The sequence below is a fragment of the Berghia stephanieae genome, chromosome 3 (genome assembly GCF_034508935.2).
Source record: "Berghia stephanieae isolate SIO BIC M18660-M18661 chromosome 3, UCSD_Bste_1.3, whole genome shotgun sequence".
Classification (NCBI taxonomy): Eukaryota; Metazoa; Mollusca; class Gastropoda; order Nudibranchia; family Aeolidiidae; genus Berghia; species Berghia stephanieae.
In genome coordinates, this window is record NC_088362.1 from 21,856,645 (window position 1) to 21,872,486 (window position 15,842).

The 15,842-nt window shown below is 36.9% G+C and overlaps 1 protein-coding gene across 1 annotated transcript in view; it reads left to right on the top strand.

Moving 5' to 3' along the window:
* Nucleotides 1–12,149, top strand: part of LOC144967330 (uncharacterized) — a 44,260-nt gene extending 32,111 nt beyond the window's left edge. The window contains exons 2-4 of the mRNA XM_078904419.1: nt 2,550–3,269; nt 4,848–4,956; nt 10,169–12,149. Coding sequence (XP_078760545.1) covers nt 2,858–3,269; nt 4,848–4,956; nt 10,169–10,472 — 825 coding nt within the window. The 5' untranslated portion in view covers nt 2,550–2,857 and the 3' untranslated portion in view covers nt 10,473–12,149. The remainder of the gene's footprint in view (nt 1–2,549; nt 3,270–4,847; nt 4,957–10,168) is intronic.
* Nucleotides 12,150–15,842: the final 3,693 nt, after the last annotated feature.

A 15,842-nucleotide genomic window follows, 5' to 3' on the forward strand; every position in this document is an offset into this window, starting at 1 on the left:
GAGACTTCGCAAGCGTAGTCAGAGACTTGAAAGTCAGGGACGAAGTCTGACTCCATGAATAGCTTACTTTCCGTAGTCTCTGACTTCCCAAAGTCTTAGACTACAAAGTCTCACTTTGCTATAGTCCGAGACTACCATCGTCCCGCTCCATGAATCAGCCCCCAGGGGTCTGATTCATGGAGCGGGACTATGGTAGTCTCAGACTATAGCAAAGTCTGAGACTTTGTAGTCTAAGACTTTGGGAAGTCAGAGACTACGGAAAGTAAGCTATTCATGGAGTCAGACTTCGTCCCTGACTATCAAGTCTCTGACTACGCTTGCGAAGTCTCAGACTACAGAGGTCAATCTATTTTTAACTGGGGATTTCTCGGAAACGTACCACAACACGTCATAGAAATGTGTTACTTTTCCAGCTGCGCATGCGTCATACGAAGTGGCACAGAAATCATATCTATTTCTGCTTGACTTTTCTGTAAGTCTAGAAACTGAACTGCTTGACTGTATAGTGACGTCAAATAAAGATAAGATAAAGGGAAGGTTTTAGAGGACATATTTAAAGAACTGGTTTCGTCCAACCCGAGGAGTATAACTGCCGTTTAGGAAGAAGAGCTCCAATCTGGACGATCTGTGACTCTAAAGTCAATTGGAGGAGGTATGCATGAGAATCTCTTTTCTTTTCGTTTATTTCTCCTCTTTTTTTCTTAAAGTCTGTTTAGTGAGAATTATCTACTCATAAAAGCGGATGGCAAAATACAATAACAAAGACCCGGGTGACGTCAATTTCATTCTATCCATAAACGTTTTAGATTACACGTAGTTTTGTGTGCTGGCATCTTTACTTTGTTGTGAGTAAATTACACACATGCCTAGCGTCTATGACGTGCGGCTATGTGGTCTAGTGGTATGACACTCGCTTTCGGATCGGAAGGTCCTGGGTTCGAGCCTCGCTCGGCGCATAGTGGAGTCCTTAGAAAATGCTCTTTACTCACATTCTCTCACCATACTCAGGTGTAAAATGAGTACCTGGTCGTGAACAGCGTTGTCTATGTCGGAGAAAAAAATTGTAATATCGCCTAACAGGCTTTCTGTCTCGTTCTACATGTTACGTGTTGCAGTTGGTCAGGGATCCCTTGTACAGCGCTTTGAGCACGTTTAGTGGATATTGCGCTATATAAAAGCTCAATTTGAATACGACACTTGGGCGTTCACGACCAGATAGCGAACGGAGACAGAAATTGCATGTGCTCAGTTTACTTTTCGTGTGTCACCCTGGCAGTAGGTCAAATAGGGGCGGGTTAGTCTGGGTAGGTCAAGCATGCTGTTATGTGATTGACCAGCTGTTGGTCACTTCGTATCGATATCACGTTGATGGCCATTCTCTGAGTAGTTATTGTTGTAGGCTTGTTGGATCACGCTCCGGTTCAGCTTTGAAGAAGGGCTTCATAATTGCTGATGGCCGTTATGAATTGTCGAGATAAATATCTGATTGTATAGACGTATAACCATCTTCCTATTTGGTAACTTTGGTAACTATGATTAGAGTGTTACATTTTCAGTTACATAACAAGTTTAGATTTTTAATAAGTTGGGGTTTTTAAGCACTGTACTATTGTTTTCAGTGGGGTTTTGTTGTTGTGTTTGTTTTTTGTTTTGTTTTGGGGTTTGTTTTTTTTTTTCGTGTTTTTTTTTTTTTGTTGGCTGAGGAAATATTTTGAACCCTAAACGCTCCGTATTTGGTATTTTGTTCTTTTTTGAAACTGTTACATTCATTTTTGTTCATGACTTTAAATATCTAAATATATCAAGGTTTTTTTTTTTTTCAATACACTTTATCTCTTCATCAATTCTTTTTAAATTGACTCAATACTTGAAAAAAAAGCCATGCCACTGTAACTTCATTTCCCTCTCTCAACAGATTTGAACTCATTCTGAAAAACAACTTTTTTCGTCTAAGTTGAATTTTTTAATTTGAGTAAAAGATGCCATTTGACAGTTTTAGTTGGTTAAGCATTTCTTGAATGCTCCAAGATCTTCATGTACCTTTGAAAATCCAATACTTTTGCCATGTTGACATTATTGCAAGCCGTTACTTACCTTAAAATTTTGCTATCGCTTCCCTTCATTCCAACTTTTCTCTCGTTTCCCGCCCCTCCAACTTTTCTCTCTCGCTTCCAAAATCTTACATACCTCTTTTACTTCTATGTATTTAAATTCTATGTTGGTTTCTACCTTAAGATGAGCAGGGTCATTTTATGATGTATTATAAACAGTCATGTCTTATTATATTATTACTGTTATATAACACATGACTATGTCAAGCACTGTCCAAACCATAACGCAAGGTCAGAGGTTAATAAGATTCATAATTATTTCAACCATGGGTTGTATACAACCCAACAATTTCAACTATAAATGAAATAATGATTTGTCTACAAGTGGTCATTAGTGGTGTGATTACGATTACACCTGTTATTGCTTTTTTATTTATTTTTTAAATAGCTGATGTTGATTTCTCAGCTTACTCAAATTTACATAATTTATTCATACAGGGAAAGCAATTCAAGGGAACAAAACAACTGCGCACAAGCTATGACTATTTATGAGCTCACGTCATAAAAATACCATTAAATCATCTAACAATGAATTATTGACATTAATTACATCGAAAAACAAGTCGACAAATTTAAATTGTCAAGGTCTTATGTAGACAGCACAAATGGACAAACAGTGCATGGTTCGTGGACACTGCTACGCAATCACAAAGTAAAAAATATAAATTCATATTCAACTTGAAAGCATGATTACGTTTTTGGACAGTTTTTGGTCATAAAATTTGTTTCTGGTAACTTTTCTGTAAATGATAACAGTTAATCATTATATTATAGAAAATACCCCAGTCATCATGCAATCACCTGCAGTCACGAAATCCTTCTCCACAATGGACGAGACTCGGTTTATGTTTTCTGACAACGTCTCAGAATGTCCCAACAAACTCCATCATCACCTTAATGGCGGTTGCGTCGGATCTTATCGTCAGGTGAGCTTCAAAAAGAATTCACCCTATGACTTTACAATGAAAGTGATTCTTCTAGGGGACCAGGGAGTGGGAAAGACGTCGTTCTTAAAGGCTTTGCACGTCCATCCGGATGTCTCCAAGGTGCCTTGTCAATGTCTAAAGGGGCGGACACAGAGTAGTTCGGATCATTTAGAAATGGTAATCACAACCCAGGCTGGCCAGACGGCTCTTGTCAATTTATGTGATACGGGGGGTGAGTTTTGATCTTTGACTAGTTTGTTTTTTTTTAATCTCAGTTTCTTAATTTATCAGTTCCATATTGATTTCGTCGTCATCATTATCATAATCATCATCATCATCATCATCATCATCATCATCATCATCATTATCATCATCATACAGCAGCAGCATCATAATTATAACCATCAACATCAGCATCGTCATAATCACCTTCATTATCAATACCACCATCACCATTATCTTTACCTTTTTTGGCTCCTCCTTCTCCTCCATCCTCTCCTCCTCTTCCTCCTCCTCCTCCTCCTCCTCCTTCTTCTTATTCTTCTTCTTCTTCTTCTTCTTCTTCTTCTTCTTCTTCTTCCTCTTCTTCTTCTTCTTCTTCTTCTTCTTATTATTATTATTATTATTAGTAGTAGTAGTAGTAGTAGTAGTAGTAGTAGTAGTAGTAGTAGTAGTAGTAGTAGTAGTAGTAGTAGTAGTAGTAGTAGTAGTAGTAGTAGTAGTAGTAGTAGTAGTTTAAAAAATTGAGCTTTTATATAGGGCAATATCCACTAATGTGCTCAAAGCGCTTTACAAGGGGTCCCTGGTCAACAGCAACATTTAACATGTAGGACGGGACATGCCATGCCGCCTGTTAGGCGATATTACAATTTTTCGGACAAAGACACCGCTGTTAACGGCCAGGTACTCGTTTTACACCTGAGTACGGTGAGAGAATGTGAGTGAAGAGCCTTTTCCAAGGACTCAACTATGTGCCGAGCGCGAGGCTCGAACCCAGGACCTTCTGATCCGAAAGCGCGTGTCATACCACTAGACCACATAGCCGCAGTAGTAGTAGTGGTGGTTATGGTGGTGGTGGTAGTATTTCTTTAATTTTACTGCTCTTGCCTTCCATTCTCCTCCCAGTCATCCTCCTCCTCCTCCTCCTCCTCCTCCTCCTCCTCCTCCTCCTCCTCCTCCTCCTCTCCCTCCCCATCTACTCCCCTCCGCTTCCTTCTTTCTTTTCTCATCACCATTCTCCTGTAAATCACAACTAGTCTAAATTTTTCAGATAGAATCAACTGATAAGATTTACTCACCACTATACCAGTGTATTTCTATTGATTTTGCCACGAAAAATAAAATCACATTAAAGATTTGAAGAAAACATTCCGTGAATTTGAAGGTACTCTCTCTCTCTCTCTCTCTCTCTCTCTCTCTCTCTCTCTCTCTCTCTCTCTCTCTCTCTCTCTCTCTCATTTTTTCTCATTTCTCATTTGCTCTCTCTCTCTCTCTCTCTCTCTCTCTCTCTCGCTCTCTCTCCATCTCTCTCTCTTTCTCTCTCTCTCATCCTCACTTTCTTTTACTCACTCTCTCTCTCTCTTCTCACTCTTCTCACTCTCTCTCTCTCTTCTCTTCCCTCTCTCTCTTCTCTCTTCTTCTCTCTCTCTCTTCTCTCTCTCTTTCTCCTCTCTCTCTCTCTCTCTCTCTCTCTCTCTCTCTCTCTTACTCTCTTTGTTTTATTCCAAAGATCTGGCTACACTTTGCCCCTTTTTCTGTTTGTTGTTGTTTATTAGCTATTTACTTGTTTATTAAAATCTAATATTTTCAGGCCAAGAACGGTACAGAAGTCTTACCTCATCTTACTACAGGGGGGCTCATGGTGTCATAGTCATGTTTGATCTCAACCACAGCAAGTCTTTTAACAATGTAGAAACCTGGTGAGTCTCGGCGTATCTATCATTATCTAAAAGCTTGACACTGACCAAAAAATGATGTCAAAAGACAAGTCTTTGGCCACAAAAGAAAACAAATCTTGAGTTGTATTCATCAGGTCAACCAATGGAATCACTTAAGCTCTACTACTAACGACAATTTACTAGACGGTGCAAACTCATAGAAAATGTCGTCAAATTATAAGTCCTAGGGGGTATTAGTAAGTGTCAGTCTTATGTAAACGATGGCTGCGGTCTAGTACCGTAACCTTCGTCAACTTAAAGCCTGACGCAAGGACCTGAATTTAGACGTCATTTTAAAATTCGTGCACCGCCTTGTGAGTTTTCGTTCAGAGTGAAACAAAGAATCCCATTGGATCCATTTGAAATGACACAAACGGTAAGGGACTAACGAATATACTGTTCTCCTTGTGATATTAAGCATTCTTGTGACATTGGTCACAGATTGTTCAGCTTGAAGATGACCAATGACACGTACATGTTGTTCTTAACTAAGTCGTGACATCGCGTAGATTAATAGATGGTATTTTGCATTGTGTTTTCCTGCCTTGAAAATGTTTCAAGAAGACACGGATGGCAAAAAAATTAATCTACACACTTCCTGTCTAGAGTAAGGGGCTAAACGGTCATTTTAGCACGTGCGCGACGTGGTGAGCGAATTTCAGGTCAAAAACAAAAACATCAACTATCGGTAGGTAAACAACTCAGTGGAAACTCATTCGCCTGCGCCAACGGATAAAAAAGTAACGACGATTTTAAATGTGTAAAGATAGAACGAAGATGACGTCAATCAAGCCTTTGTTATTGTTTTTTTCCATCCGCGTTTATGAATAATTCTCACTTAACTGTATTAACCAGACTATAAACGATCATGGTTACACAAAGTTTTGTGTGTTGGTCCGTTATACTTCCGGATGACAATGTTGTGAATTCCTAAGCAAAGCGCATACTATCTATACTTTCTTTTGATCGCAAGAATATATATGTTCAAGTTTTTACATTGGGTTGGGGATCAACATTGTTCCGTCCAGCCACTGTTTAATTTTTATCATCGACCACAGAATTACTGGAAAATCTAAACATTATTTTTTTTTAATTTAAAAAAAAAAGCGTAGTGGCTAAGATGTGAGAAGCGAGCCTTTAAGGTACTGGGTTTGAATCCCGTTGTGGACAGTTTTTTTTAAAGTTTTTATTTTATGTTATTGAAAAAAAAATAATATTGTAGTAATTTGATATTTTTTGATCATTTGAATTGATTTTTTTTAATTATTTATTTTATTGAAAAGAAATCAAAACAACATTGATATTTCTAATATAATTATCGTATTTTATAATACTGTATCATTATCATCAGTATTCGTGTACCACCTTTGTTTATTGTAGATTTTTTTTTTGGGGGGGGGGGGGGTGGGTTTGGGGTTGTTTTGTTTTTTTTTTGTCTTGTTTAGTTGTTTTGTTTTTGTTTTTTTTGTTTGCTTGTTTGTTTTAGTTTTTCATCATTTAAAAAAAACTTCAATCTCAAATTTTTTTATCTATATATTATTTTTAGTTTATGCTCTTTGTTAATTTCCACAAAACAGTAGAAGTATAATGGATTACAGCCCATAATAGCCTTCGTAATAGCATTTTTTCTCCGCAAATATTTCGGGTTCTCCATTAGTGTGTGTGTGCGTGTGTTGTGTGTGCATATATATATATATATATATATATATATATATATATATATATATATATATATATATATATATATATATATATATATATATATACATATTCAATTTTTGACTACACCCGCAGCATCAATGGAGGGTGAAAAATAGAAAGGGAAAGACAGGGGATGGGAAATAAAGCATGATATTGAATTTCATTCCCATTTCATTGCCATGAATAAGTTTATCGATCTCTTGATACCAAATGTACTTTACAGGCATTTGGGTAGGTGTGTGGGTATGTAATGGTGGTCAGCGGATATACAGGGATATACAAACAGGTAGAAAGATAGATAGATAGATAGATAGATAGATAGATAGATAGATAGATAGATAGATAGATAGATAGATAGATAGATAGATAGATAGATAGATAGATAGATAGATAGAAAGGAAAGAGTGATATTTGAAAAGAGAGAACTTGTGAGAGGTCAAAGGAGAGTCGAAGTAGATAGGCAGAAAAGAGTGAGAGAGAGAGAGAGAGAGAGAGAGAGAGAGAGAGAGAGAGAGACCGAGAGAGAGAGAGAGAGAGAGAGAGAGAGAGAGAGAGAGAGAGAGAGAACTATAGAAAAATAGAAACTATGGAAAATAGAAAGGCAAAGAGAGAGAGAATAAGAAGTATTGAATTACATTCCCATTAGACTACAGTGCATAAGTTCATTGACCTTTTCGATTACCCAACTCGTGTACTTCTACAATACATATCTCGTGTACTTTTACCAGCATTCGGGTACACGGTGGTACACAAAAAGGTCAGTAACCTTTTGTTGAAGACGACTTTCGATGTTATTGATATCAGGCATTGTGTTTCTGACTTCATATCATATCAAATTTCGACGACGTCAGTTCATTGTTAAAATTATGCCAAATATAAGAAATCGAGTTTGGGTAAGAGGCTCTGAAATGCTTGGAAATGATAGCGGTTGACGTCACGATTCTCTCTGGGTTTTTTCTGGGGGGGGGGGGGGGGGGGGGGGGGGGAGGGAGGGCGTTCTTTTTCTTTTCTTTTTTTGACCGCCAGATTTCTTTACATTATTCTTCCAAGAATGTTATAAACGGTAAACGTCGCCTTTGTGTATATGTTATTACACGTTTTTTGCGGCTATGTGGTCTAGTGGTAAGACACTCGCTTTCGGATCGGAAGGTCCTGGGTTCGAGCCTCACGCTCGGCGCATAGTTGAGTCCTTGGCAAAGGCTCTTTACTGACATTCTCTCACCGTATTCAGGTGTAAAATTAGTACCTGGCCGTTATCAGCGGTGTCTTTGTCCCAAAAATTGTAATATCGCCTAACAACGGCATGTCCCGTCCTACATGTTAAATGTTGTTGTTGGTCAGGGGCCCCTTGTAAAGCGTTTTGAGCACATTTAGTGAATATTGCGCTATATAAAGCTCTATTTATTTTTTAGTGACACATGTAGCACACTACACACACACACACACACACACACACACACACACACACACACACACAAAGGGATAAATGAGGGAGCGAGCAGGCGCTGGTTTAAGATAAAGATCTGCAAAAGTGATTGTGAAAGAGTGTCAGACAAAGCAAATGGGACGGGTTTTTTTTCCTGTATTTGTCGTTATTGTTTTGTCTGACACTGTTTCATACACACTTTTTCACATCTTTATCATACACATACGAGCCCACCTACAAACGCATTCAATTTGACCTACCGCCTGTAAAGGGAGTTATATTGGGGTGATTTTGGTGCTATACGTCAAAATAAATTTAAGAAAAAAATAACGATAAGCAGTGACTTGTAAGCTTCAATCTAATAGACGAAGACAGATACTGTGAACGTTTCGGGTTTTCCCCCTTATCAACAAAAAAACGATAAATGAAACACTAAGGACGAATGACATGATGTATGAATGGTGTGGTTAAGGTGAATAAATAATATAGATGTCCCATCATTGTTTTTGTTTATTCACATTCACGTCCAAATTAGAATAGATAGCTACAATAATCTCCACAAGAGAGTAAATAGCTACAAAATGGTCCACAAGAGAATAAATAGCTACAATAATGTCCACAAGAGAAGAACAAATAGCTACAATAAAGTCCACAAGAGAATAAATAACTAAATAATGTCCACTAGAGAATAAATAGCTACAATAATGCCCCAAGATAATAAATAGCTCCCGTAAAATCCAATAAAGAATAAATAGCTACAACCAATTTTGTCAACAAGAAAAAAAAATATCTCGACTGTTTTTTTTTTTATCTAAAAGAGAATACAGTGGTTAGCTAAGGTGATGTCCAATAGAGAATAAATAGCTACGTTAATGTCCAATAGATCATTTATTATACTGACAAAATAAAAATGGAGCTAATCTGATGTTTTCGTTCTCATCCTCTCGCGTTCAATAGGAAAGAAAATTGTGATGTCAAAAAAACGGGTTCCTATCTTATTAGAAGTGAAAAACTACTCATCCAGATGATTTTCTGGTTTTAGAGAGATGACATCTTTTTTTTCCTAACCCAAACATATGATGGTCGTCAATAAAGACTATCCATCCTCGCTCTTTTATGTCCCGTTATTCTTAGAACCGGCCTATATATCATGCTACTAAAATAAAAAAGTGAGTGGAGCAGGCACTTATGTTGGTAACAACAAGGGACGAAGTGAGTAGAAAAGTGCCATAAGACAATGGAGAATAATTTTTTTATATTTTTTTTCACTGCCGCGAAAAATTTGTATTCTCTATTGTCTTCTGGCACTTTTCTACTCTCTTCATCTCTTGTTGCTACTAAAATAGTTATGCCAGCACCGTATAATTGAATGTGTAACCTATTTATCATAATTTGTCCTCAGAAGGACTGGTTACCTACACACTTCCAAGAATTTATGAACCAGAAAAATAGAAGGTGTTACGTGACGACTTTTCTTCCCTATTTTTTTTGTTTGTTTGTTTGTTTTGTGATGCAAGCGGGGGTTCATGACGGAAACGTGTGCCCTTGTAAAGAATATTATAGGCATTGAAATTGTTCCCACCATCGGGTAACCTCTGTGGTGTAATGGTAGCCCGTCTGACCGGTAATCAGGAGGTCTGAGGTTCGATCCCCAGTCAAGGCAGGCTGATTTTGGGGGATGTTTTATTTTTTTCCTTGCTGTGTGTGGCATTGTTTCATCCATACTTCTTCAGATCTTTGATAGGTTACACACACACATGCACACACACACACATATATATATATATATATATATATATATATATATATATATTTTTTGTTTTATATCACTGTAAAGCCCTTAGAGCCTGTGACAACGGGGTAAAGCGCTATATAAATGCTATTTTATTATTATTATTATTATTATTATTATTATTATTATTATTATTATTATTATTATTATTATTATTATTATTATTATTATTATTATATCAGTTATAATAAATCAGTATTCAATTTTGGAATGTGTGAATTAAGTTATATCCCTTTGTGTTGAAATGATATGTTTTGATTCCTCTCATCCTTCAGGATCTCTGATTTGGACAGCTACCTCTGCACCGCCTCCTACACAAGAGTCTTACTGGGCTCCCACTGCACTTCAGCCAGCAGAGTCATCAGTGCGCATGACGCCAGGAAATATGCAGAAAACCGGGCTATGCCATATATGGAAACAGACAGTGAACAATTCTACAACATCGTGGAGAGCATACAACTCGTCGTAGACAGAATCGCCAGAGACGTCGACGTACCTTCAAATTCGTCAACAGTTATAAAGCCAACTTCCACATCCACGCAGGCACAGCCCAAGAAGAAATTTTCATGCACATGTTGATAAAATTAATGACGTTATTAATGACGTATTTGTAACTAAGCTTAGCTACCCAATTTTAAGGGCGTTATTGAACTTACTGTGGTGATTTCGAGGAAAATAGAAAGAACAACCTCATCATCATCATCATCATCATCATTGCCTTTTTCACCCTGGGTCAGGATGTAGGCCACAGACAAACAATTTCCATCCTTCTCTATCCTGAGATAACCTTTTTATCTCGTTCCATGTCTTATTACTTATCTGTAGAGTCCTTTCGGCTTTGTCTGTTATCCTTCATAAATTCTGTCATTGCAGAAACTCTTCGGTCGCCCAAGCTAAAAAAAAAAAAAGGATTTGATTTGTCCGTCTGCGTTTCTGGAACGGTTTGAGTTTTATGGACGGGGTGTTAACCCTTCGATAACCCCCAACCTGGAGGACTGGGTGACTCAAAAAAGTGGGAGCCACACACCATTAGTCGCCTTTTACGACACTCTGGCTTGGCGTTGGGCGATTCTTGTACCCTCTCAGTTGAGGAACCCCGGACACCACACAACCTGCCCTCGATGAAAATGGCGATCATGGAGTCAAACCACAAATCGTATCAGTTTTCACTATGTTTTGATTTTCTTAACTGCTTTTGGTCGATAGGTTTTTTTGAGACTCAGTTGTGTTTTAATGTCACGTGTCTTTCTTTTATGGATTTGGAATCTTATTGGACCATTCGATGAAACAAATCACACTCTTTGAGATGAATACAATACATCTCACGAGTTTATTCCGCAAGTGCATGATTACGTGAACGCACGTGATTGAAAGATCATGACTATCTATAATAAAAAGTACTACTTTGTCAAATTCGGTTCTAGTAACCATTTACATAACAACAACAAAATTACAATGATAGGATTCAATAGTCTGATGTCACGTCCGCCCAGCAACGAGCAGCTTGGTTCTAAACAAAGAAAATCGGTACTTTTTATTCTTCATGCTGGCTAGAACTTTTTCACATTATGATGTGATCTGAATGTATAAAAGTAAAAGTCAAAACATGATCAGATTTATAATGTTTTTCTCCTCTGGTCACACTTTTATGCTCGTCGGAGAAGTATTTCATAAAGGCGTCCGCCATTGTTCCGATAGTTTAGAACCAGTTACTAAGTTACAATGCGTCATTACTAGGGAAGTGACGTCACGACTGTTGAAGCTTATTGCATTGGAAAGTAAAAACAAGATGCCATTAATGTTTCAATCGATGAAGACGTGTTATAGTAACATGTTACGCGGACTGATGTAAAAGTTTTCTTTGAAAACTAGTAATTTGTACTGTAAAGAGAAAATAATCAATCCCCCTTGTTGACGTCATTTTACTGACTTTTATTCTCAGGTACGATTTGTTTTTATCATATCAACGAGATGCGCGAATAGGCAATTTGCTTTTAAATACGATTTGTAAATCAAAGACTGGAACAGTGACCAAATAATCAACAAAATCCAGGATCGTACATAAACAGTTTTAATGAACGTATATATCTATCACATTATCAACTAATGTGGCTATGTAGTCTGGTGATATGGCATTCGCATTCGATTCGGAAGGTCCTGGGTTCGAGTCCCGCGCCGAGCGGCGCAAAGTTGAGTCCATGGGGGGAAAAAGACAACCTCTTTACTCACATTTACTCACCAAACGCAAGTGTAAAATGAATATCTGTCCGTGAACAGAGTTGTCGTTGTTGGGGGGAAGCTATAATATCACCTGACAAACGTCATGTCATGTCTCGTATTGCTGTTGGCCTTATGTAAAGTTCATTGATCGCGATTTGGGAAAACTGCGTCTGGAGTTTTTACTTTTGATTTTCCTTTGATGTTTTCCTTACGCTTTGAAATTTGTACGGTTTATGCTGGGGTTTCAGGTGTTGAAAATATCAAAGTGATAAATCAAGGGGCAAGCACAGGTATAAGATAAAGATCTAAAAAAAATGTATGAAACCGTGCCAGACAAAGCTCTCCTCTCTCTCTCTCTCTCTCTCTCTCTCTCTCTCTATATATATATATATATATATATATATATATATATATATATATATATATATATATATATATATATATATCGTAGGTACGAAAGTGCTCGATAATGATGGTTAGAGCGAATATAAAATATATATTGGATTACTCACTTATTGTGGCCAAAACATATGTTTCTGTGGCTTTCGTCCACGTCGTCAGTTGGCAACTGACGACGTGGACGAAAGCCACAAAAACATATGTTTTGGCCACATATTGAGTAATCCAATTTATATTTTATATTCGCTCTAACCATCATTATCGAGCACTTTCGTACCTACGAGTACCTACCAACACTCATAAATATATATATATATATATATATATATATATAATATATATATATATTTCTACATCTATCTATCTATCTATCTATCTATCTATCTATCTATCTATCTATCTATCTATCTATCTATCTATCTATCTATCTATCTCTTTCTTTCTCTATTTATTTCTCTCTATCTCTACATTTCTATCTATCTCTCTCCATCAATCTCTCTCTCTCTCTCTCTCTCTCTCTCTCTCTCTCTCTATAGGTATATATATATATATATATATATATATATATATATATATATATCCTCTCTCTCCCTCTCTCTCTCTCTCTTTATCTCTCTCTCTCTCTCTCTATATATATATATATATATATATATATATATATATATATATATGTCTTTTTCTTCTCTCTTCTTCTCCATCTTCTATTTCTCTATCTATCTATCTATCTATCTATCTATTTTCTTTCTTCTATTCTTTCTTATCTTTCTATTCTTTCTCTATTCAATCTCTCTCTATCCGCTCTCTCTCTCTCTCCTCGCTCTCTCTCTCTCTCTCTCTCTCTCTCTTTCTCTCTCTCTCTCTCTCTCTCTCTCTCTCTCTCTCTCTCTCTTTCTCTCTTCTCTTCTCTTCTTTATCTGATACTGATTCAAACACACTTTTTCATATCTTTATTTCATGTGTTGTCTTTTTGAGGTGGCTTCATGTTTTCTAAAGATGCGCATCTACTCATAAATAAATAGCAAGTGATGAAACGTCGGAAAGAACACTGCTGCAGATTAATTAATTCAACTACCGAACTCTGGAGAGTTACATTTTTTTTAAAATGAGCTTTTATATAGCGCAATATCCACTAAATGTGCTCAAAGCGCTTTACAATGGGTCCCTGACCAACAGCAACACGTAACATGTAGAACGAAACATGACGCCTGTTAGGCGATATTACAATTTTATTTCTGACAGAGACAACGCTGTCAACGGCCAAGTACTCATTTTACACCTGAGTACGGTGAGAGAATGTGAGTGAAGAGCCTTTCCAAGGACTCAACTATGCGCCGAGCGAGTGGCTCGATCTCAGGACCTTCTGATCCGAAAGCGAGTGTCATGTCATACCACAAGACCACATAGCCGCACATTATGTTATATTTATATATTCTAAAGAATAAATGTATCACAACATAAATGAAAAATCTACAACTTGTATAAGAATTCAGATATATCTTGATGAAGCAAAAACCAAATCAAAGATTTGGACATTGGCCTTTCACTGACACGAAACGACATCTAGATATGTAGATTTGTACAAAATACAGAGTTATTTATTTGGGAACACCAATACATTTTTTAAACCTCAAACGAAGGCTTTCAAGTGAGTCGCATTCAAAACATATAAATTCTATGAATAAATTTGTTACAACTTCTAAAATCTACAGCATGAGAATATAATGTCTCCGGCAAAACAATAGACACCGATATAACCACGCCTCTCGGACAGTCGTCATAATGGAAACAATGGCAGTGATTGGTAAACATAGCAAACTACTCAGTTTTACTAGCGATGGTATGCGACTATGTAAAATACCGACTGTTCTACCGCTTGATCAATAGAACTGACAAAACTATGTGTAAACTTAAACGTGTATAATATGATCGAGAAAATGGTTTGATAACTAGTCACCCATCTGGCGGTATAGATAGAATGAAGTTGACGTCAATCGGGTCTTTGTTATTGTTTTTTGCCATCCGCGTTTATGAGTAATTTTAACTAAACTGCATTAACCAGACTATAAAAGTTTAAGGTTACACATAGTTTTGTGTGTTGGCCCATTATACTTCAGGATGGCAATGTTGTGAGCTTCTTTTCCTTGTTTGTGCTATTGGCTGAAGAAGGGCTATGAGCCCGAAACGTTACGTGTTTGGCATTCTGTTCTTTTTTCAAACCTGTTGTATTCATTTTGTTCATTACATTTACAGTCCACAGTTGTGTGTAGCACCTTAACATCAGTCATACAAAAATTCTACATGTAATTTTAACAAAACAAAACACACAAAAAAAACCCGGACACTGTATACATATACACAAACACATACATATATATAATATATGTATATATATCTATATATATTATATATATATATATATATATATATATATATATATATATATGCGTGTGTGTGTGTGTATATGTGTGTGTGTCTTTTTGTGTGGGGGTGTGAGTAATGGATTTGTGATTATGTCAATCATTTTTGGTTCATCGACAACATATCAGCGTGTATATAATTGTATCCATATTTTATTGTTCTGTTTTTTATTAATTTTTGTTAAAAGTAAGATATGAAATATACTTTTTTAATAAATATTGAAAATTGACTTTATCTTCTTTTTCTTTTATCTGTATTTGTCTTGTAAAAAGAAGTCCCATTCTGGTTGTTATCGCGACAGTTATCTGGCGCTTCATCAGGGGCCCTCTATTTTTTGCGATTTATCATAAATAGAATTGCAGTTGTGCAACTTATAACGCCAAGCAGGTTAGGTCGCTTGTGTTAAAACCGTGTGAATGGTTCTCGTAATCTTATAAACCGACAATTCGGCTTTCATGCTTGTATATAAATCAAACAATTCTCTTCAAATGAATGTCTGGGACGTCTGCTCTGTGCTGTGCAATGCTCGAATGATATGTAAATCATATGCGTCTTGTTAATTTGAACTCTTAGAAGTCAAATTCCCGAAATTTGAATTCTTAAGAAAGTGCCTGGCTTCCTGAAATTTCGTTTGGCTTCCTGGCCTCTATTTGGCCTCCTGGGCAAGTCTGGCGTTCACTATTTTACAAGTCCCATAAAAGAGTCTGATTCTCTTGAGTCCATCCTATGTCCTCAACCAAACTACAAACTGATTCTTTCGTGACCTACCCTTCCAGAAGCAGCTGTCGTCAACTTTTGGAAGAACAGTACAGTAATGTTAATTTTGTTGATTAGCAAGATGAGAAAATGTTCAAAGTGGCAGGCATTCTGATATTGAAGAGTTCTGGCTTGGAAGTAAGGATCATGGATCTT